This window comes from Falco cherrug, chromosome 1 (genome assembly GCF_023634085.1).
Source record: "Falco cherrug isolate bFalChe1 chromosome 1, bFalChe1.pri, whole genome shotgun sequence".
Classification (NCBI taxonomy): Eukaryota; Metazoa; Chordata; class Aves; order Falconiformes; family Falconidae; genus Falco; species Falco cherrug.
In genome coordinates, this window is record NC_073697.1 from 123,529,873 (window position 1) to 123,551,978 (window position 22,106).

A 22,106-nucleotide genomic window follows, 5' to 3' on the forward strand; every position below is an offset into this window, starting at 1 on the left:
TTTTTACTTTTTTTTGAAGTATATTGCTGTTAAAAAAAAACACCAGTACCATGTGCTCCCAACCATATGCATTATCTCTAGCACATGTGTGGATGTTTGATGTCAATCAGCAACCTCATTCCCTTATGAGAACAATGCTGGAAAAATTAATTATATATAGTGTTGTATACCACATGGCAACACGGTTCTACCACACAGCTCTCACACGGAAAACTGATTATGTCAGCTATGTCTTAGAACAACTCCATGTAACATTTATTTATATCCCAGACTGCTGTTCCTCACTCCCCAGCTTTTTCTTCTGTCCACTACTCACTCTGCCACAGGCTAAATTCAAGTTGAATATGACAAAAGTCTTTACATAAACATCAGTAAAGATCAACACTGTTTCCGTATTCAGGACTTCCTCAACCCCTAGAGGCACGCCTTGAAGATCTCATTAGTGTAACAGCACCAGCTGTCTTGCTCAGTATCAAGAACATGGTTTTTCTCACAATTCTGCTGTTTTCCTACCGTAAGCCAAGGACATCCTTAAATATTACAGATCTTTCTAAACAGGAACCATTGTTTCTTGTCTGAAAGCTTTCTTTTCTTCTCTTAGTTCAAATGTCCCAGCAGATTCAGAAAACTACTGCAAATAGCAAAGGTGGGTTCTCTTTTTTTGTTTTGGGGTTGTGCTGAAATTGACTGTTAACAAAAAAAAATGGGGAGGGATTGAAAAATGTCCAAGGCCTTAATGTAAATTTAAATCTTTCACCCCTGTTTGTGCAGTCAGGCAGTTTACAAATTTCTATAAAGGTAACTATCTCTGCTGACTTGTATGTACAGTCAAAACTGATTTGTTGTTAAAACATATTTCCCCCCCCCCCCCCAAAATTTTAAAATTTATCTTAGTCATGAGCAGTTTATTATAATTTTCTACTAAAATAGACTACAAGTTTTTATAACAAATTTATTTCTATAATATCATAAAAGCAAACTAATTTAATAGACTGTCAAGGCTCCTACTGCTACTATTCAAAAGTTCAATCTACTTACACAAGGTTAATTCTGCTGGTTTACATACAGCCACAAATAAAATACTGTTTTCAGTTTCAGGCTGACATGCTACCTCTCAACTAGCATATCAGGCTACTTTCTCCTAGAATTAACATCCCACGATATTTGTATTTATCTTTTACACTTCTATTATTTTCATTGCTGCTGTAGTTCAAAAGTGTTTTTGTTGGTTCACCTGGATACATCTGTTGGCTTTGTGTGTTTACATTCTCTTTTGCATAAATACATGCATTTTTCATCAAGTATTTGAAGCTGCATACTGATTTTGAAAAATACAAAGTTGTGTTGGCTGCTACCAGAGGTAGAAAAAAATATAATTCTCTATTTCAACAGAAATAAATATAGCTTGGTCCTCAACATATTTTGGGGAAAATCTGAGAGTTTCTTGAACGATGGGTGCAGCAAACTCACTCAGAAGTTTCTTCTTTTCAGAGATGATATCTAATCCCAGGCTCATACCTGTTCACGGGACTTTGAACATAGTGAGGAACCAGAACGTGACCCTCTCCTGCCACTCAGACTCCGGATCTCCACCTGTCAGATACACATTGTTTAAACACAATCAGAAGGTATCCACTTTAAATAGGCCAGACTTGACTCCCAGTTTGTTTAACTTGACTATCAACTCTGCCAATGATGTGGGTGAATACAAATGCAAAGCTGAGAATAACATCTCCAGTGGTGGGAAATACAGCAACAGTCTCAACTTCACCCTTCTAGGTATGTGTTGCTGTATACCTTCTCAGCACATTTTATTTTAGGGGCACATAGCCATGTCTGATGCAGACTATCTGCAGCAGCAGGAATCAGGGTTTCTTAGCAGCAGGTACTGTCTTGGGCTGCAGCATGGACCTGCCTTGATTGCGGAGCTGAACTTTACCGCAAACAGCTATTACTACCTTAGGAGTTATCAGTGCTATTCTGACCTAGCTCTCATTGAGCCCTCCACCCCTGATGCCCATTTCATTTGCTGATGCTGCCGCTTAACTCTGAGTCTTGCTTTGGAGCTTGTCCTGTACTCGGTGATGCAGTCTTTTCAGTTTTCTTTTTTACAGAGCCAGTTTCCAAACCCATGCTGAGCTCACCCACCGCTCAAGCAAAGAAAGGCCAGAATGTGACCCTGTCTTGTCTCTCAGAGAACGGCTCTCTTCCTATCACATACATATTCTTCAGAGGAAGGCAAAGCATCTCTCCCCCAGTGAAGATGCAGAAGAGGGAAGCAGCTGTGATTTTTCTATTTATCAATTCCTCTAGTGACTTTGGACCCTATAAATGCAGAGCTGAAAATAGTGTTCACAATAATACAAAATACAGCAACAGTTTCAACTTTACATTAGCAGGTATGCATGCGTGAAACAGTTTACCACTGTAGATAAACAGACAACACAAATTTCAGTGTTGTAACAGCATAAGGTATTTTTGCCAGAATTTTGTTCCTGCAATGTAATGTTCAAAATATAATTTTTTTAAAATAAAAAAATAATTTTAATTTTTAAAACCAATGCAAAAAGATAGGAGTCCAGGCAGCCTAGATAATAGGAGACATTGAAGTGACCATGAAGGATGACTGTGAAAGATTCACTGTTGCAAGAGACCCTTGGTCCACCCTGGCTCCACCCTAAGAAGAATCTAGTTTCATTTTTCCGTCTGGTCCTGTGAATGAGAGAATCTACAGGCACCAGCAAGCTCCCTTCCTGCTGCTGCAGCAGTGTGCACTTAGGACTCTCCTGAGTAGCTATGTTAATCACAGTTAATCCAAAAGCTGAAAGAAAATCAAAGTCTTGTTTTTAATTTACAGACAATACTTACTATATGAAACAACAGTTCATGGCATAAACACCTGTTGTTTGTTTTGTTTTTTTCCAGAAGAGAGAAGCCATTCTCAGCCCTTGATCATTTCTCTTGGGCTAATCCTGCTACTATGCGTAATAGGATTTGCTCTGGCAATTCCATTTTTCATAATTCCTTCATATAAAGCAAGTGAGTTCCTTGAATGTCTGTTTCATTTCCCAGAGATGCTAATTTATGTTGTCAATACATTTTACTGTGTAAATGTCACATTACGAGTTGAGTTATGCTCTTAGTATCTTAGGATGTTGTCAAGTCTCCTCTTAACCAGCACAGGTAACTTAAGACATAGCTCAGAGGTTTTGCCTTGTCAATGTTTTAGAAGGCAGGTCTGGGATGGGGTAAGCAGAGCAACATCTTATTTAATAGACATAGATGTTGGGAAGAATTGAACCTCTTTGTTCTTAGTAAAGACAGAAAATTCTATGAAAAATGTCTTTGGTTAAGGAGTAATTTTTATCATGAAAATAACATTATGTGAGATCTCCAAGTATTCAAAAAATATCATGGAGCTGTTTATTTCCCTCCAAGAAAACCTGATATATGTATATAGGCATGTGTTTGTTTTTCTTTTATAATTTGCAGAAAAATTTAAGTCTACTATGTCCCCAACTGGCTTTACTTCAACAACAAATGCAGAAGAGTCTGAAGACTACGTCATATATGCAGAGATTGGTGAGTTCACCTTACTTCCTGCACAGTCACAAAGCTTACTTGTGGGAGTTGGGCTGAAGAATGCTATTATACTATTTGTAGATAGTATGGGCAAATGTCTTCAGGTACTGCAAAAGCAGCAAAGAGGACATTACTGCCACACAGTACATGAGCTAGTACTCCTACTGACCATTAGCTGAAATGCTTCAGGATCCATATTTGGCATTACTTGTCAGCCATGCATCCAAAACCGCAACTGGTTAAATGAACTGAAGTTCTGTACAAAAATCTACTGTAAACACAAGTAAAATGAAGAACTGCATTTGGCAACTCACGGTGAGACTTAAATAGCCATTACGGAGGAAGAGAAAACTAAAAGACCATTAGTAGACCAGAGGTGCAATGTCCATTTAATAAGAGACAGAAGTAGGCTATAACCAAGTTGTAGCAAAATAAAATTTACATACCCCTCCATTCTGTTCAAAATTGTTCTGTACACAGTAGTTCTCTATTCCATGTTTCTTAACTTTGACAAGACTTAAAGTCAGTTCAAACTGAAATTATGAAGTAATGCTAAACAACAAAGCAACTGACCAATGTTAAGACATTACACTGCTTCAGTTGCAGAAAATACACAATAATTAAGACATGACACGAAAGCCATGATGCTGTTAATTTGTAGTTTTCTGTGTTTGCCTAATACGTGAATGTCAGTATTTTCCAGGGAAAAAGAAACCCCCAAAACAAACCAATAGCAAAGGTATTACATTTCCCATTTCTAAATAGCAAGAAGGGAACAATACTCTCCAAACAAATCCGCCTTCCTGTTCACGTACTAGACCGGCAGAATTCTAGCTGCTCTGCTGTTAGCTCAGTGCTCTGTCCAGCTGCTCATGGCAGATATCAACCAGCATTCTAGCATGCACGGACAGTGACAACAGCTCTGATAAGGCCCACAAATGCTACAAAAAGCAGGGTAGGTTTATATTCAATACAGAATCTCACTGCCTTGTTTCAAGATCATTAAAAAAAAATAAATCTGGTCAGTCTGTTGTAATGAGTTAACGTCTGTACACCATCTTTAATCCAGAGCCTGTTAAAACAGAAGAATACATCAATTTTTCTGCTATTAGAAGAGAAGATGGAAAAGGTAAAAATCTCACACTATAAATGTTGGAACATCTGATGCACCCAAGTATGTTTTGGGGGCATTTTGCTGAGGGGAGGCCAGTTATATACTGAAATTACTTGCTTACTATGAAGAAGTTAAAGTAACTTTGAGATGCTTCCAAGGGGGGGAAAAAAGAAAACAAAACCCCCAAATAAAAAAACCATCACCACCCTATGACCCCAAAATTCAACAGTCTCATTATGAAACCATGCAGAAGATGTTATTAGTGACCAAGTTGTTGATGGAATATTAATTCTTCTGTTGTGTATCTGTACCAAAACCAACAATTATGAACTATGTTTTTCTGGCTTTTAGCAGAAGAGAGGGCATGTGCTACAATCTATTCAAAGGCCATTTTCAGAGACTGAGTACAAGGTAAGATCTCTTTTGTGATTAACTTAATCACATATTTAAGAATCTTTCAGTCCTTGGGTGTGATAAGTACCACTAAGTATGCACAGAAAGAGATGATGTATAGATACTAGCTTCCTGGCCTACCTAATTACTTCGTAGACAGACAATATAGCTCCTTCTCTACTAGCAAGCAGAAAGCCCAAGTCATAATATCCAAAGACTTCAACTTAAAAGAAAAAGAAGAACAGATAAAAATTGGAATTAAGACAGACCCAAATAGCAATCCCATTTGACAAACAACAGCTTATTGAACAAACAGCACCATAAAAACCCAAAACGAAATACAACAATGCAATCGCTGTCGGGTAAGATCCTGCTGGACACAATATACGGTCTGGCATTAAATGCATCTGATGACTAAACAGAAAGGAATAAATTATGTAAAGCTTTCACCCAGACACAAGTTCCTGTATATTTAACTAGTTTCCTGAAGTAGAAACTGGGTTGTATGCAAACATAAGATAATCAAAAGGCTTTAGTCAAGTATGAAAAGAAAAATAAATATATATATACACATATACACATCCCAACTGTGTTGTCTTCTTAGGCACATGCTAGAGGATCCGTATTTGGTCTCTGTACCTGCTGTTACGTAGCAGCAAGGATGGCAATTTCACAGTTCAACATTACTTTAGCTCTCAAGAGTATGGATAGGATGCTAAAATTATTTTTTGGGACAGTTAACTCCAAAACAAACTCTACAATCTGCTATATGCCATTTCTTAGATGTTTCTGGGTTGTTTTAATGTCATTCCATAACTAGCTTACACAGAATTCCATGAGTTCAGTAAGTCACACAGCCACACTATACTAACCTTGAGTTATATCTAGCATAATTACTCTATGCAGCAATTAATATTATGTTACAAGTAACCTGTTTAAAGTTAAAGCACCACCACATTAATAGAAGAAACTTAAGGCAAGTTCTTGTGTTTCATGACATTGATGACTACCAGTGGCCACATGCCTCATTGTATACACTTTAAAGCATTTTAATATAGTGACTCAACAAGCTGTACAGACAGTAAATCTACAGAACAGAATCACTGAATTTCTTACCTATGCAAACTCTTGTATCTGATTTTGACATTTAGGTGTTGGATAAATATGATCACACGTTAGTCTTTTTCTACCATTCTCGATGTACAGACATCTTTTGTCCATAAAAATGCTTGTCAAAACCTGTTCAATTTATTTCTTCTATTTCCTCTGTTACTCTTGATAATGTATTTTTGTTTAAGTTTTAAAACTTTTTATGTTTATAAAGAGCAAGATTAAATAGCTTAAATGTTAAAGAACAGAGGCCACACAATTGAAATACATTCCTACAAATAGACAGTATGTTATTAAAATCTTTTAAGATTTGGAAATCTTTTATATAAAATACCATTTTCCAGCAGAGCCCATAGTTGTGTCAGCAATACACAGATGAATTTTTGGGCTAGGATGGAGTATTTTCAATAAGATAGTAAAACCGAGGACATGAAAGTGAGTATGTCCCTGCTAACAAGGGACAAGTTTGTCTCTTCCCTCTTTTCAAGGTAACCTGGAAGATCTAGATGGTCTAGACGAACAGAAAACAAATGTACCAAGTTTTAGCAAAACCATTTGCAGAGAAACTACCGAGTCCATGACACCATAGAAGACAGTTCAGGCACAGATGTTTAAGAAATTCCTTTTACTCAGTGAATTTAAGTTTACAAATTTTTGGCTGCTGTTACATACTTAGTTAAAAAGTCCTTCAGCCTGGAAATGTGCATCATTTCCTTCATGGTGGTGTCTCTGCTTCTCAGCTGGACTACTCCATTCTCTAAAGTGGCATCAGTTATCAAGATCATGAAGAGAACACTCATCTCATCATACCTGCAAAGAAGAGAGCGCACCTGTTACTGCTTTTGGTGTACAAAAAATGCAGCTAAGTTATGTATAAGTGATCACAAGCTATAAAAACTTACTTTTGCTACACTGCACTAAGTCCAGTGTGAAGACACCAGTTTTCTTGTGCCTTTCCTTGCCTACCTGATTACATGTCTTTGTATGTTCTAAAGTAACTAAACAATTTAAAGAATGTTACTTAGTGACCTAATACAAGAGTATTTTTGTAGAAGCAGAATACATCTTTCTTCTGTTATTTAATAGCCAGACTTACTTTGAAGACTACTGCACATGAACAAAGAGTCGTATTTATTTTCTTTCGGGGAAAAAATATTCATCAATATGCTCAAGATCCATTGATTTGAGCAGTGATATGTTCAAAATTCACTCCTGATCAATAAATCACATATGAAGCCCTCAAACGGAATAGCAGATTTTTATTTCCACAAGTAATTCCATCACAAACGACAATGTTAACAGTTTCAGACCTGAAAGAACTTCAAGGCTAGACACAGGGTGCTATCTGAAATTGTACTTTAGAATGAAACACAGAACCAGTCCAGATGCAGAAAATGGGGGTGAGGGCAGGAAACAGTTCTATGAGCTTATGACTCATCTCAAGAAATCTATTTTCATTTTCAATAGGAGAGTCTCAAAAGGGCATTTCACAGTTCCAGGGAAGTAACAATAACATGTGAAAGGCTTACACTTCACTTAACTTATAAAATGATCTAACATTGCTCTTTGTAATAAAACTAATTGAATCCAAGTTTATAGTCTGGGATGCATGCCTTCAGTCATGTGGTTACTGCCCTCAGTGACTTCTTACTGACAACAGGCATATTTTCGCTAGTCCACAAAGGTCATTTTTCACCTTCACAGTTTAATTTACAAAAGACTGTTTCTCCTTACTTTGTATAAAGCTGTTCCAGAGATACCTGCACGGTTTCAAGGTAACCCGGCCATACAGAAATTCTATTTTCTGACAGTTCATTGAACAATCCTTGACAAACCTGTGTTTATTTTTAAAAATGAAAGTTAAAAGACAGTTTTTGAGGGTTTGAAATACTGTACAAAGAAGCCACTACAACTTTAGCATTTGCAGTGTTAGCATTCCTAGCTGGTGTTAATTTTCTGGCTGAAATAATCGCAAAGTAGTAAGCAGCCTGGCAATTAAGTCTCCATCTCTATGTAAAAACATGCCAGTGTGTTTCCTCCCTTCTGTGGGGACTGGCTTAATGACTGACTTAAATAAAAACTTTAAAAATCCTTCTGAGGACGTGACCCATGCATTAAGATAATTCTGAAAGATTAAGAAGCAGATAGGAATTGTGTTACATATTTTCCTTAATTTTGCATGGAACAAGTATCAACTCCACTAACAGCACTGAAAGCAGCGTGTTAACACAAGGAAGACATCTACTGCTTGCTGTCTGCATGTACTCCTTCGACTACGACTTACAAGCTGCACAGCAGAAGCACCGTAAAATCTGTACAACTCATCTACAACCATGAGTCTCCAAGAATCAAAACAGCAGCATGATTTTTCCCGACATAAACAGCGTCCGAGTTGTAACAGACAGTTACATGGAGAGTCAATGCTCAAAATTAAAATACTTTCTTACAACGTACCTGCCTCAGCTCTGTTGTTGGACCTTTTCCTACGTCCAAGGCCACTTTAAGAGGTGCTAAACAAGGATGAAGCTTAAGTACCTAATGATTTTACAAAAAGCAATAGATTACTAAATGTATTTAGTGTGAAATTCTAAACAGAACTAGGAAATACTGATTTTTTTTCACTGAAATTAAGGTTCTAGACATGCAAAAATTTTCTTATGGTACAAAACCTTAAATTAGAAGCAAGCTGTATTTAATATAACTAGTACATGTGCCAGATAGGTTAGTGCGGCAGAAATCACTCTGTTTTGGCTGAGCCCCAGAGAAGAGATGACTTTTTTTTTAGCAGAGCTCCATCCTTTTTAATGGAGCCAGAGTGATCAGAGACAGCCCAGCAGACAGTTACCATCCAGTCTAGTGCCTGTTCTTAAAGGCCAAACAGCTGTTTGATTAACAAGTGCTTCTGAAAGCTGGCACTCTGAAAACCAGGGTAGAAGTGGGAATAACAATGGTCCACAGGGAAAAGCCCCACTACCACCTGCAAACCACTTTTCCTACTCTACTCAGCCACCTTCAAATGCTGCTGGAAGAGAAACACTCCTCTTTCCCAGCACAAGAGCTACATTCCAATTCCTCTTAACTCCATCCACTTGCATGGTAAGAGCCTACCCACTCGTCAGAGAAAAAGAAGGTAAAGCAGAAAAGGTGACCTCAGAATGAGAGAAAAATTGCTTATGTGAGTGAAAAGGACCGCAGAGGCAGTCCTTGCGGCCAGCCTATCGCTACCAGTAAGAAGCCTTCTGTCTGCCCCGGCTGGGGAAGGGAACAGAGCATGGTGATGTGGAAAAGAGAGATACTGCCACGCTCGAATTCACCACATTGCCTGTGGGTTTGTGTACTTACGACTTTCCTTACACCTTCTACAGAAATTTACCTTTCTCTGTGAATTTTTCTTTTTTGTTAGTGGATTCTCAGCTAGCTGTAGAGAATCAAAGAGATATGCTAATACTCCTCGGTCCAGGTTGCCACTCACAGACAGAACGTGAGGAATAACATTCTTCCTTCCATCTCGGCCCTGAAGAGAAAAAAACCCACACAGGGATACCTCAAAGACTGTCCCAAAAAGCCATTTGTTTACTTTAAATGTATGGGGCAGCACTGCCCTCAAACACCCTTACTACACTTCAAATAAAATCAGACACATTTAAAAAAGTTACCAGCAATCTTAGAAGTGTAACAGTAACTAGGCAAGACTGTAACCCCGGGGAAATCAGAAGATCAGAGCAGGAAGGGATTATTTTCTTGTCCTGCCTCACAGACCATAAATTTCATTCTATAACAAATACTTCAAATACTTTAAATTCTGCATTTTCTTTTGGAGATTTGTAGATTACTTCCTAGAGACCACAAGGATCTGCCCCCACAGTCATGTAGGTAACATTACAGTCTTCTGCCTTCTGTATAGGAACAAACTGCAAAACCAGGACAGCAGACAGGCCTGCCATGAGGAGAAGGTTGCAATTTACTGCTAAAATACCAAGTTACCCTTGTTTTATCTGTTCAGCCTGACTTTTCAAACACTGTCACACGTTATAAGTTTGTCCTCTACGATATATCCAGCAGAAAAGTTTCCCTCTGGTCCATTCGCCCTTCTGAGCATGGTAACTTCTATAAAGCCTTTTGCAGCGTTTATAATGCGTTAATCCACGTATACATCTATATATCTGGAATTGGACAAGCTACAGAAAGAACATCTACAGGTTCTTGTTGATGCAAAGTTCACACTGCGTTTGTCTGACATCTACTCACACATACAGATAAAGGCTATGCAGCTGTCCTGTCAATATAGCTCATTTCTAACTTCAAAGAATGAACTCCTTGCCAAAAAAACCCCAAAACTCTATTTTACCTGCTTCTGAAAATGAAGGTCTGACTGAGAGTAGCAATTGTACTGCTTTTACAACAAAAGAATAAAAAGTCGCACGCTAAGCAACTGGACCAGCAAAGAAACCATTTCTCTCACACGTTATCATCTTCATCAGAAAAAGTTTTTAATACAGTAAAGCTTACAAGTAATTTTGAACTATCCCCTGGATACATCTGTAACAGTTCAGTATCACCAAGGTTCGTCAACGTTTCTATTGTTTCTGTCCCCCAAGGAAAGCTGTAGTGTAAATGAAATCCTTTCCTTCCTTCTTCATCCTGAAAGTCGGTGCTGCTGAAGTTAGATGGGCCTACTGCAAACTGAAAATAAGAGGTGATCACTACTGTGCATACTGTATTGAACAAAATAAAGTCTGTAACGCAAGCTGAAGTCTGTGATTTTCAGTAAAAGATTTTTATGAATTACAGTCCCAATCTCTTTGTTGTTTTACAGCATTTTGATCTCAAATCACTTACAGACACAAAGCATTTGCCTTTCTGCAAGTCATGTTATAAACTACTTAGGTTCACCATAAACTTTGTTAGCTTTTTGGTTTCTCACAAGAAATGCCTGTATTTCAGTGACAAGAACAGGCCAGCAATGCAACGCTGTAAAACCAGTTGGGGTGTCTGCTCCCCCACTCTGATATAAGGGAGCAGGCTGAGATTTCCCAGGGGAATGCTGCTGTTACCTTTCTCCACCATTGCAGCCTCTGGCGTAACCAGTAATCGAGCCACTGTCCTGCAGTTCTGGGAGAACTAAACCATGCAAGCAAAGACGCGGTCCTTTCGCCTATTCTTTAAACAATAGCAAGGGCAGCAAGTTAACTCCTTCAAAAATAACAGAGAAAAGGCAAGAGACTGTATTCAAAAATAATCCAAAAGAAAAACAAATGCAAACAGTTGGTTTAAGTAAGGAAAGGGGATTAATCGCTTAATTACTCTACCTGGTAAGGTTTTCGCTGTGTTGTTCGCTTTCTGGAAGGGAGTGGAAGCATACTCCAACCTGAGCAAGGCCACAAGGCAGCCTCTTGTTCACCAGTTCTAAGCAGCTCACATATTGTGCCAAAGCACCTGTCAAAAGGCAAAGGGCTCATTTTAGCAGCCACAGGAAAATTTTAGTTGGTTTTTTTGTTTTTGGGGGTTTTTTTGGGTTGGTTTTTTTTTAATTCTACCAAACGCAACCCAGGCAACACACACGGGCCGGCCGTACGACCAGCCCGCGGCCCGGGATTCAGCCCGATGCCCGCCGCACCCGCTCAGGACCACGCTCCCGTAATTCCCGCAGGCGCGGCGGCACGTACCGGGCAGCAGGCTCTCGCGGAGCGTCCACGCCGCCCCCAGCGCCGCGCCGCCCGGCCGCCGGTCCCCGAGCGCCTCCGGCCGCAGCAGGCGCAGCCCCTGCCCGGCGGGCGGGCCCTGGAGCGGGGCGTCGGCCGCGAACACCTGCTCCCGGAAGGCCAGCGCCGAGTCCCACCACTGGGCCGCCAGGTTGGCCCGCAGCGCCGCGCCCAGCGGCCCGAAGCCCGGGTGACAGCCGCTGAGGTAGGCGCGCCAGGGCTGCGGCTCGGCGCCGCCCCGCAGGAAGTGCCGCCGCCGGCACACCTCCAGCAGCTCCGCCCCGCTCGCCGCCTCACGGCCGCCTGCCGCCGCGTAGCGTCGCGCCGGGACGCCGGGCCCCAGCCCCTCGGCCGGCCGCAGGGGAACGCGGCCGCACCAGCGGCACCCTTGGCGGCAGCCCAGCGCCATCTTCCCCGCCTCCCGCATGGCGGGGGCGGCCACTGCGCGTGCGCCGCGGCCCGCGCGCAGGAGGCGGAGCTGGCGCTCGGCCCGGCAGCCGCGAGCGGGAAGCGCAGCTGCCGCGCGTGCGCGCTGGGCCGCCACCCCCCGCCCGTTCCCTCAGCGGCGGCGGGGAAGATGGCGCCGGGCCGCCGCGGGTGGCAGCGCCGGGCCTCCCTCTCGGGCGCGGCGGCCCCCGGCATAGCGGAGGGGGGGGCAGATCACAGCCGCACAGCGGCGTTCCAGGGGGGAGCCCCCCCCCCCCGAGCGGGCCTGAGGCAAGACCGCGCCCAGCGGGGAGCGGGGGGGCGGCGCGGTGCTGCCTCCGCCCCCGCCGCGGGCGGCACCGGGATGTGGAAATTTCCATCGGTGCCTCACCGCGGCTCCGGACCAGCGGCGGCCGGCGGGGCTGTGGTGCCATCAGGCTGCCGTAATCGTGTGCGGGGGGCCGGGGCTCTGCGGCGGTTACCGTGAGCAGCTGTCCCGCAGCACCCCCGGTACCCTCGGAGCGGCCCGGTACAGCTCCTTCGCCCAGGTTTGTACGCGCCGCCAAGCAAGGCCCTTCCCCTCAGGGAACACTTCCCGGCATCGGGGCCACTCAGAAACAGCAAGGAAAAAAGTCCCGAGGCACGGTCCTGTTTATCCGAGTTGTGCCTTACAGGTTACATCAAAATAATCTCAGAAATAACACTGCAGTAACCATGTCACGTGTCTAAAAGCAAGACTGACTTAACTCCAGGTTTAAAAATTACTTCAGCTTCTAAAGGTAGCCCATTTGGCCACTTCATTACACTGAAGTCCACCAAGAATCTAAACCTTGAAAAACCTGAAGAGTCACTCCCCACTATTTCCCGGTGAAGTTTCGAACGCGCATTTCCAACCGGTAGGATTTGCAAACACCTGCCTGGGTTTCACTTTCACAAACCTGGCTGGTGCCACCCCCCCTCTCAAGGGAAAAAGCCGCCTCTGCATCACCGTTGAAAGACCCCAGTCAGTCCATTTTAATTCACAAGCTAAAAAAAGTGTTCTACTTTTTTTTATACTAAACACCCCTTTAAAACAAACTTAAAAGGGAAACCAGCTTTCCATGCATTGTTTCAGGCAACCGACCCGGAAAGCTGGCAATCAATGCATCGTATTTCAAAAGATATGCAACTATTTACTTCCTTGTTTTCAACACTGATAGCACTGGGCAAGGGGAATGTTGCAAAACCAGCAGGAACGACTTTCCACAGTGCCAACTAGTTTTATACTCAACCTTCAGTTTCAGGACTCCAGCTGAAGTTCTGACAAAAAGTGATCATGAAGCCAGCCGCCAGAATTCCACAGAAAAAGCAGAAGTGTATGGTCGAGGCACATGAAGCTGCCGTTAAGACCATCACAGGCTGAACCTCAGAGGTAAACAATCACCAAGCGCAAAGCTCGGACTACCAAAAAGATCTAAAGCATCAAAGAACAAACTTGGGTTCAAAACAACTTAGAATCTTAGCCTTGATTCTTCCAGACTCAACCTTGAATACATCAAGCTGTAGTTCGAGCATTGTTAAACTTGCAACTAATTGTTACCAATAAACAACTGAAAGGAAGGAACTGGAAGTCAGCATTAACTGGAATTTTAGGATACCATGCTCGAAAGCAGCCAAGTACTTTAACCCCAGGATCAAACATTAGTCCAGCTATGCATCTCATCAAAATGCTGTTGCTCTGCCCAGCACAGGCTGCGCTTTGAGACTAGTCATTTGCATGTACTTTCAGTAAAAAAAAAAAAAGCCGTGAAGTATGTGGATGGGTCAACAGCCCATTTCCCTCCCCCCACTTCCATAAAGAAATCACTGCTCAATACCAGTTTTAGTATAATTTGAAGTTTTAATACTAAGATCTTCCCATTTCTCTGAAGCTCATAGTAAGCCTGCATGCTAACTCACAAGGCCTGACAGCTGTAGATACATTACACTCAAGCCTAGTCTGCACATATGCTCCTGTGAAGGCGACAGTTACGGTGCTGCAAAAAGCTTCCTACGCTTGTAGCAGCTCATCAGCAACACCACTGCAGTTTTGGTTCACAAGACTTGTAGCCATACCATTACTCCAGTGGGTATTCTCCAAAAACTGGCCCTACACTAGTGAGACAAGGAAGAGCACTGTTTCCAACAGTTACTTAGAAGCCAGCTTTAGTTTTCTTCCCCATCAAAGCAGAGCCTGCCATGCTAAGCAATCTAGCCCAATCAAGGCAAGGCTGGTTTTTGTATAAGCTTAAATGTTTAATCAGACACAGTTGAGAAACCTTTCTAGAATTTAATATAAAAACATTTGACATTCCATTAATGTAAAGTTGTGCACATGTTGAGAAAATTGCCATCTGAAAGAAAATTCGGTCTTCAAATATCTTTATTGGAAGGCCATGCACTGCCTCCTGTTAACTGTATTTCAAATCACTGTACATTTACTTTGAAAACACTGTCTGCATTTTCTAGTACAAAAAACTAAAAATTGTTTCAGGAATGTAGAGAAATATTCAACTTAAATAGCGAAAAAGTGCACCATAATTACTGCTGCACTGCAGTCATTTCTGCATTTCCCATTTCTTAAATAACTATCCTGTTTTGATAACACACAATATAAAGAGCAATTATGAAAAACTGAGACATTTAAATACACTAAGTTATTGAGAATAACTTGTCGGCATTGGGTAACCTATCATAGGAGCAGCACCAGTGGCAGGATATGCATACTGCTGTTGGTTCATGCCATTGTGCATATTTGCAATGTTACTTCCATACTGCTGATCATAGCCATTCTGGTAAGCTCCGGCAGGGTTACCAGCCCTGAAGCCAGCTTGCATGCCTGCAGCTGCAAAGCCGTTTCCAAAAGGAGTTCCATTACTGAAACTTTGGGCACTGTAGGCCCCGTTTTGAGTTTTTGCTCCAAAGTCTCTCTTTCCTAGTGCACCATAGTTTCTCTCAAAGTTCTCCCTCTCTCTAAAACTACTAAATCCACCCCTTTTGCCCGCAGAATATCTGTCACGTCGATCACCTCGGGAACGACCTATTAAAAAAGACAAGACATAGTTATATACATCATAAAAGGCTGCATTTTATATATTGCCAAGTGAGTTCAGCTAGTAAAAAGATCCAAACAGCTTTCTGTCCCAACAAGGCAAACCTGCTACTACTAATCCTTTCCAGTTGCTAACTGGACTCTTGTCAGGTGAAGACTTTTAATAGGGAATTCTGCCTGACCTATGAGGAGAGTCACACACTCTCCCCTCCAAGACAAGTGGTGGCATAAAGGCAAAAAGCCATTTTCACCTTGCCAGCAGGATGCTTACATCCCTCTTCCCTAGCCACAAAACTGAGCCCTGAAGTGTTTTACTGTGAGGCAAACAGAAGTGCACCTTTGGCCAGCACTAGCCAAAAGCATGCCACAGCACCAGCGGGGAGCATTCTGGTGAGGGGGTGTTGGGTTTTGCTACTGGTGTTAATAAATACCTTCTCAGGTCCCCAAAACTGGTACTTAAACCACCTTCCACTTCCATTTTGGAGAGATGCTGGAGGTGGAATCTGAGTTTCCATTTTGCTCCAAAAGGTATGCACTGTGGTTGAGAACAGTACTTACCTGAACCTCTGTCTTCAATCAACTGAAGCAATTTGGGGTTGATGGCTTGATTAGCCTCCCGAAGCACAGAGATGAGGTCATTTACTTGCTTAATATTGTTAGGAGTAAAGAATGTGTATGCTGTGCCTGTTTTGGTACTGCGGGCAGTTCGTCCAATTCGGTGGATATAGTCCTCTGAGGAGTTAGGGTAGTCATAATTGATGACAAATTTCACATCTTCCACATCTGTAAAGTGTTGCAGTGTGGCAAAAAGCAAGGTACAAAGTTTTGCACACCACAACAGCCAAATCGAAGATAAACATTAGACAATAGTACTTTAAAAGGAAATAATGGCTGCAAAGAACAGTGTTAGAGTCATCCATTTCTGCATGAGTATTGTGGAAGAGAAAGTTATGCACACTCCGTCTGTTCCCGTCTCATCACCCACCCTGTGATCCAAAACCTTACCATAAAGGAGTATGCATTTGCTTGTCATTCCCAACTCAAGAGTCCCCTTTACAAATCATCAAGTGACATCTGAATGCTTCTTGCAGTAGGGCCACTAAAGCTCACAGCAGCCTCTTCATGTGCTCATTTGAGGACCTTAGAGTAAAAACATACAAGGTCCTTCACATACACACTCATTAGAAGCTCAAAAAAAAGGGGCCACACTGCTCGTCTTGCCAAGACCTTTGAACCGCAGCTGCAAGAAAAACATACCTGTCCCCCCAAAGTCACCAAGTTGTTTTTATGCACTGTGTCTCGTCTAGGCAAGCGCTTCCAAGAAGCCAGGGTTCACTTGAGAATGTGTCTCTCTCTGGCAGGTCTCGACATGACGACTATGTATAGGTGGAGGAACTTCGACTTTCAAAGGCATTTGAAAAGCCATTGCTTTCCTGCCCCACTTGCTAAAGTGAGAGGTGGGCTTTTTCTCAGATTTCATGTGCCAGTACTCACCAATTTGTACAAGGCTTAGTACATTTTAAAGCTGCTCTCTCCATTTCATGGTTGAAAAAAATTTCATTGAACATTGAAGTTTGAAATTATATTCTTCGACATTTCAGCAAACTCACTGAAATTCAAAGACCCACAGATCACAGCAGACAGTATGCACAAAACTAACAGTACTGCACCATGGCAAATCATGCAAAGCATGGAGAGAAGAGAAATACCAGGGCAAAGTGAACTGTGAATGAAACTGCTTATTTCATGAGAGAACAGTTTATGGGGTAGTAGTTTAAAGGATGATCTTTGCCTTTTGAAGATTACTGGCACACAATGCTCTCAGCTTTCACCTCTCTATTTGACTGGAAGCAGCCAGCCGATCACTTCCACTAGTCCTCCATCCCCCTCGAGTCCTCCGATTGTCATGCCTAGGCCTTGCCACAAAGACTGCACCTTTATGTGAAGAAAACTTAGAAAAATGCAGAGGTTAAAGAAAGCAATAGACTTTCTTTAAATAGCTTTGGGCAACTGGCATTACGAGTTGTACTAACCTAGACCTCTGGATGCAACATCTGTAGCAATCAGGATTGGTGCTTTTCCATGTTTGAATTCTGTGACAGAAACAGCTCATCAGTCTCTTCATTAAGCAACACCGAGCATACCCTTGACAAAATTGCCAAAACACTCACCATTTAGAACCCAGTCACGCTCCTGCTGACTTTTGTCACCATGAATACCCATTGCTGGCCACCTGAAAACACAGAACTTCACTGACCCAAGACCATTCCTCCAGTAGTTTCAATTAGTCAAAGACAGGGCTACTGACCAATTCCAATTAGCTTCTAGAGTTACTTTTAGTATTTTAACTGACACCTAGTATCACCATTTTACAGTTTTGACACCACAGTTAAATGGTCACGAATAATCAGGAGCATGCTCAGACTGCTGGGGTGGCTCACTGAAGTTCCAGCTATCACTCACCCATCTCTCCTCATTTTCCTGGTGAGATCATCACACCGTCTTTTAGTTTCCACAAAAACAATTGTTTTGTTTTCTTTCTCACTCATTATTTCTTCCATCAAACGAATAAGCCTATTAAGGAAAGATTATTATTAAAGCTGGGATTAGTTTGTACTGTACCGTGCAAGTTTAAGCAGCCCAAATTTATACTTGTAGTGGTCTGATGGGTGTCAAAAAAATCCATCAGGACAAATTCGTTTCACAGTTCATGAACTAAAAACTAGCCACTGAACACAGATTGCTTTGCCCCTGCTGACTACTTACTTGTCATCTTTCTCTACATCATGACACACATCCACAATCTGAAGAATGTTGTGGTTTGCACTTAGTTCTAATGCACCGATGTTAATGTGTACATATTCTTTCAAGAAGTCTTCAGCCAGCTGCCTTACTTCCTTTGGCCATGTGGCACTCCACATCAGAGTCTGCCTGTCAGGCTGGAGAAGGAGACCAGGTCAGCACAGTAACAAAAGGAATATATAGCCAAGCCAAACACCCAACAAAAAAAAGGTATCTACCCAAGCAAGCCTGAAAAAGTTAATGGGCACTACACTTTAACAAGCACAACAGCAATAAATGCATGAATCATTTATACTCACTCTTATCTGATCCACAATTTTTCTGATCTGAGGTTCAAATCCCATGTCAAGCATTCTGTCAGCTTCATCAAGGACAAGGTAAGTACACCTCCTGAGATTGGTCTTTCCAGCTTCTAAGAAGTCAATAAGTCTTCCAGGTGTTGCAATGCAGATTTCCACACCTAAAAAACCAAGCAGTAAAGTCAGCCTAAGTAGCTTTCACATTGCCTTACACAGAAGGGCATCAAAGCTTATCCATACCTCTTTCTAAGTCACGAATTTGTGGTCCCTTTGGAGCACCTCCATAAATACAAGTAGACTTCAAACGGCATGCTCTGCTATACTCAGCAGCTACCTGCTGCACTTGCTGAGCCAGTTCACGAGTTGGTGCCAGCACGAGACACTAGAAATAAAATGCCCAGCTTTCAGTTCAATACTTATTTGAAGCTCCTAGTTCAACCCTAGTTTTGAAAGGAAAGGTTGTCACATATTCCTTCAATAACAGAAGGACTGAAGTGGATTTAGGTCACCCAAACAAGCAAACGAAGTTACCTAGCATCCAAGTTCCCAAACACCAGCCTATGCTGTGTGCCAAGATAGCTTAAAGTCACTAGCTTCCAGAGAATAGCAGTTCCCAAAATGGGACAATTGTAATGACAATCCAATCAGAGCTTACAGAATATTCTTGGGAGACTAACAAAACAGGGAACCATTTTAGTCATACAGAGAAACACAATACAGCTATGCACTCTTATGATCATAGACAATCTGACTCAAAAACCAATTGCATTCTCCAGAAATTAAGATCTCCTTTCATTTACAATACTCACAATAGGTCCATCTCCTCGCTCCAGGAATGGCTGATGATTTATATGCACAATAGCAGGCAGTAAGTACTGTTTGGAAAAAATAAGTCTCATTACAATCTCTTTCCAGAAGTGTTCAGCCTGCACTAAGCCAGGCTGTACCTTCACTGCTGAAATCCAGCAGTATTCCAGGCTACAGTCAAAACTTACAGACAGTGTTTTCCCTGATCCAGTCTGTGCCACTCCAACCATATCCAATCCACTCAATGCAACAGGCCAACCTTGTGCCTGAATAGCAGTTGGTTCAGTGAAGTTCTGCCTCTGGATTACTTCCATAACATTTGCTTGAAGAGAAAATTGAAATTAACTTAGGCTTTGCCTTAATTAAACCTGGAAGACTGACCAGTATGCTAGTTAGTCTTCACTTACCAGGAAAGTTAGCTTCATAGAAGTTTATGATTGGTTTTGGACAGTTATGGCCCCTAACTGTGACTTCTTTGCTTGATCTGTACTGTTCAACTTCTTGCTGCAAGACAAAAACCATTATTTGAAATAAGCTTTGATACCAAAGCTGTCCTTTAAGTTACCCCATCCAAACCATTAGCACATTTGCGCTCAGCTGTTTCCTTTTTACACTGGTTAGATAGGAAACATACCACAGTACGTCTAACTACATCAGGATGTTCTTGATAGAAGTTCTTCTCGAATTTGGGCAGCTCATCTAAATTCCATTTCTTTTTTGTGAGTTTTTCCCCAGGGTTTCCAAATTTCTTCCCAGAGAGAGGTCCACCTCTACTTCCTCCAAAACGTGGGGCTCCAAACCTAGACAAGGTCACAGAACAGAATTCCAGAGAATTGTTTTGGTCCTTTTCTTACACAACTTCACCGCTATCCTTGCAGTACATCCTGTAAAAAGTCAGATGTATAAACCCCACCCTACAGGATATCAAAACTTCCAAAAAAACATATGTTAAGTTGCCAATGCCATAGTCTGCCTAGCTAAAATTTGTATTCAGAAACTAAGGTAACATTTATCTTTGCAGTTTTCTTGAAATGGAACCGGAGGGCCCATGGGCAAGTTACAACACAGGCGAAGACATTAAAACCTTCGTATTATCCCACAATCAAAATGGTTTCCCACCCAACTGACACTCCCATTGCGTGTTTGTGCAGAAAGCGGGCAAGGGCAGTTCGAAAACCTTGGGATAACTTTCCCACACACCGTTTATCTCGTATCGTGCAAGCCAGCCTTCCCCCGCTGACGACGTTTTCCGAGGCCGTGCGTTTCACACGAGCATTCGAGGTTCGCTCCCCCCGTTCAGAACGGGCTGAGCCCGAAGCCCCGTCCCGGCTGCCCCGCGGCGCTGCGGGAAGCGGCGCTGAGCCGCGCGGGGCCCCGCTAAGCTGGATGCGGGCAGGGGGCTCCCTCCCCCCCGCCAGCCCCCGCCCGGCCGGCAAGGCGCCGGGAGCCAGCCTGCCCGGCACAGCACCGCGCTCCCAGAGTGGCCGCTGCTTCCTGCCAGCGCTGTTTCCTTTGTCTCTCATTTCTGTCTACGCCACATTTTCCAGCCGCTGCCATTTTAGAGCCGGAGCTGGGCGGGGGGAGGAGGAGGAGGAACAAAGGCAGCAGCAGCAGCAGCCGGCATTTTGATTTCCCCTCAGTCACCGCATGGCGGGGCCGGCCATTAACATCCGCTTACACAACACAAAGCGGGAGCCGGCCGGCTTCTGCCAGCAGCGGCCGGAGCCGCCGTGCCTGGGGGGCGGGGGGGGGAACCGCCCTACCGAGCCTCCCCAGGGCTCCGCCATCGACGGAGCGCCCGGCCAACCCACTGACCCACAAACCTGCTGCCAGCCCGCCGCTGCCCAGCCTACCCCCGCTGAGGGGGGCGCTGAGCGCTGCGTGAGCCATCCACACCCGGCGGTATGTCCCCGGGGGGTGCGAGTCCCTTTTCCCCGCAGAAACAACCCCGCCGCGCCCTTCGGAAGCGGCCACGCACCAGCGGAGGCTGCGTCGAGGCGGATGGCTCCTGCCCCGTCCCAGCTCACGCGGCCGCCCACGCACGGCGGCCGCCGCCAAGGGCGCCTCAAGCAACTTCCCCCCCCTCGGCCTCCCCTCGCGAAGCTCCGGAGGCTCCGAGGCAAAGGGAGCCGAGGAGAAGGGCGCCGGGGCCCGACCCCCGCGGCTCGCCGCCATCTTAAACGGCTAAAAACCAACCACTAGAACCCCACAGTCGGTCTAAGAGTCCGGACGCTGGCGGCGGCTAGCGCCGGCCGGGCCCCCGGACTCACCCTCTGTCCCTGTCGCTGGAATACCCGGGCATGGCGATGGTGGCGGTGGGCGAGACGATCCCGGTCACTTAAAGTGGGTGGCGAAAGGTAGCACAGGATCCGACGCCGTTGGTGGGGGCTACTAAATGTAGAGCGCCTCACCGCCCGGATGCCGGTTATATAAGGGGGGCCGCGGGGGCTGCTGGGAACCGGTGGGTGACGCAGGCGCAGAGCCCGCCCCTTCTGTTATGTAAGCGGCCCAAACGGGCTGGAGGGCCCGCCCCCTCCTGCGTGGGCGTGGCCGCGGCGCGGCTGACCGATCGGCTTCTGCGCTCGCGGCCGGAAGTTCCGCTCCTCCCCGGGGCGTGGCCTCCGCCGCCGTCACTGCCCCCTGCGCCCCCCCCGCGGGGGCCCGTGGCCCCCCCACCCCGCAAGACAGGGCGCGAGCGGCCGCGCCTGCGCAGAGCCACCGGCCGGGCAGCGGAACGCGGCCTAGCGCGCCGCCAGGGCCACCGCGGCAGGCCTCTGCCTCTGCGCGGCCGTGGAGATCTC

General features: G+C 44.1%; 4 protein-coding genes across 12 annotated transcripts; 2 read left to right on the forward strand and 2 right to left on the reverse strand.

Annotated features, from left to right (window-relative positions):
* Window positions 1-394: 394 nt before the first annotated feature.
* Window positions 395-10,685, forward strand: MILR1 (mast cell immunoglobulin like receptor 1). 8 transcript variants are annotated; one of them, XM_055727020.1, is made up of 9 exons: window positions 395-514; window positions 602-646; window positions 1,492-1,779; window positions 2,100-2,399; window positions 2,926-3,039; window positions 3,493-3,582; window positions 4,652-4,711; window positions 5,048-5,107; window positions 10,104-10,685. In XM_055727020.1, the coding sequence occupies exons 1-8, from the start codon at window positions 481-483 to the stop codon at window positions 5,098-5,100; spliced, it is 984 nt and encodes a 327-aa protein (XP_055582995.1). In that variant the 5' UTR covers window positions 395-480; the 3' UTR covers window positions 5,101-5,107; window positions 10,104-10,685. The 8 variants fall into 8 exon arrangements, with proteins under 8 accessions (XP_055582995.1, XP_055583018.1, XP_055583006.1 ...); XM_055727043.1 differs by having other exon boundaries at window positions 5,051-5,107; XM_055727031.1 differs by lacking the exon at window positions 10,104-10,685 and adding an exon at window positions 6,940-7,448 and having other exon boundaries at window positions 5,051-5,107.
* POLG2 (DNA polymerase gamma 2, accessory subunit) lies at window positions 6,808-12,362 on the reverse strand. Its single transcript, XM_055727000.1, has 8 exons — window positions 11,866-12,362; window positions 11,509-11,635; window positions 11,254-11,359; window positions 10,709-10,882; window positions 9,573-9,713; window positions 8,654-8,734; window positions 7,934-8,034; window positions 6,808-7,009 (listed from the first exon to the last, which is right to left on the reverse strand). Exons 1-8 carry the CDS (start codon window positions 12,326-12,328, stop codon window positions 6,844-6,846), a joined length of 1,359 nt encoding a protein of 452 aa, XP_055582975.1. The 5' UTR covers window positions 12,329-12,362; the 3' UTR covers window positions 6,808-6,843.
* Window positions 12,363-14,621: 2,259 nt separating this feature from the next.
* Window positions 14,622-21,751, reverse strand: DDX5 (DEAD-box helicase 5). 2 transcript variants are annotated; one of them, XM_055726994.1, is made up of 13 exons: window positions 21,600-21,751; window positions 19,940-20,105; window positions 19,713-19,809; window positions 19,494-19,627; window positions 19,308-19,373; window positions 18,739-18,880; window positions 18,499-18,659; window positions 18,164-18,336; window positions 17,861-17,971; window positions 17,569-17,630; window positions 17,431-17,490; window positions 15,956-16,180; window positions 14,622-15,385 (listed from the first exon to the last, which is right to left on the reverse strand). In XM_055726994.1, exons 1-13 carry the CDS (start codon window positions 21,605-21,607, stop codon window positions 15,003-15,005), a joined length of 1,788 nt encoding a protein of 595 aa, XP_055582969.1. In that variant the 5' UTR covers window positions 21,608-21,751; the 3' UTR covers window positions 14,622-15,002. The 2 variants fall into 2 exon arrangements, with proteins under 2 accessions (XP_055582969.1, XP_055582965.1); XM_055726990.1 differs by having other exon boundaries at window positions 21,576-21,733.
* LOC129737394 (proline-rich protein HaeIII subfamily 1-like) lies at window positions 20,514-21,569 on the forward strand. The gene has a single exon (XM_055727064.1). The coding sequence runs from the start codon at window positions 20,953-20,955 to the stop codon at window positions 21,505-21,507; it is 555 nt and encodes a 184-aa protein (XP_055583039.1). The 5' UTR covers window positions 20,514-20,952; the 3' UTR covers window positions 21,508-21,569.
* Window positions 21,752-22,106: the final 355 nt, after the last annotated feature.

Excerpts from the sequence above, each read along its gene's own strand:
- LOC129737394 (XM_055727064.1), top strand. The coding sequence starts at position 20,953 with ATGGCGGGGCCGGCCATTAACATCCGCTTACACAACACAAAGCGGGAG.
- DDX5 (XM_055726990.1), bottom strand. The coding sequence starts at position 21,607 with ATGCCCGGGTATTCCAGCGACAGGGACAGAGG. Across the intron at positions 19,810-19,939 it reads ATGTAGTTAGACGTACTGTG|CAAGAAGTTGAACAGTACAG; the intron begins GTATGTTTCCTA and ends TTTGTCTTGCAG. Across the intron at positions 18,881-19,307 it reads AGCGAGGAGATGGACCTATT|TGTCTCGTGCTGGCACCAAC; the intron begins GTGAGTATTGTA and ends TTTTATTTCTAG.
- POLG2 (XM_055727000.1), bottom strand. The coding sequence starts at position 12,328 with ATGCGGGAGGCGGGGAAGATGGCGCTGGGCTGCCGCCAAGGGTGCCGC. Across the intron at positions 9,714-10,708 it reads GGGATAGTTCAAAATTACTT|GGCCGAGATGGAAGGAAGAA; the intron begins GTAAGCTTTACT and ends TTTTCTCTTCAG. Across the intron at positions 7,010-7,933 it reads CTGGAACAGCTTTATACAAA|GTATGATGAGATGAGTGTTC; the intron begins GTAAGGAGAAAC and ends TCTTCTTTGCAG.
- MILR1 (XM_055727020.1), top strand. The coding sequence starts at position 481 with ATGGTTTTTCTCACAATTCTGCTGTTTTCCTACC. Across the intron at positions 3,040-3,492 it reads AATTCCTTCATATAAAGCAA|AAAAATTTAAGTCTACTATG; the intron begins GTGAGTTCCTTG and ends TATAATTTGCAG. Across the intron at positions 4,712-5,047 it reads TAGAAGAGAAGATGGAAAAG|CAGAAGAGAGGGCATGTGCT; the intron begins GTAAAAATCTCA and ends TCTGGCTTTTAG.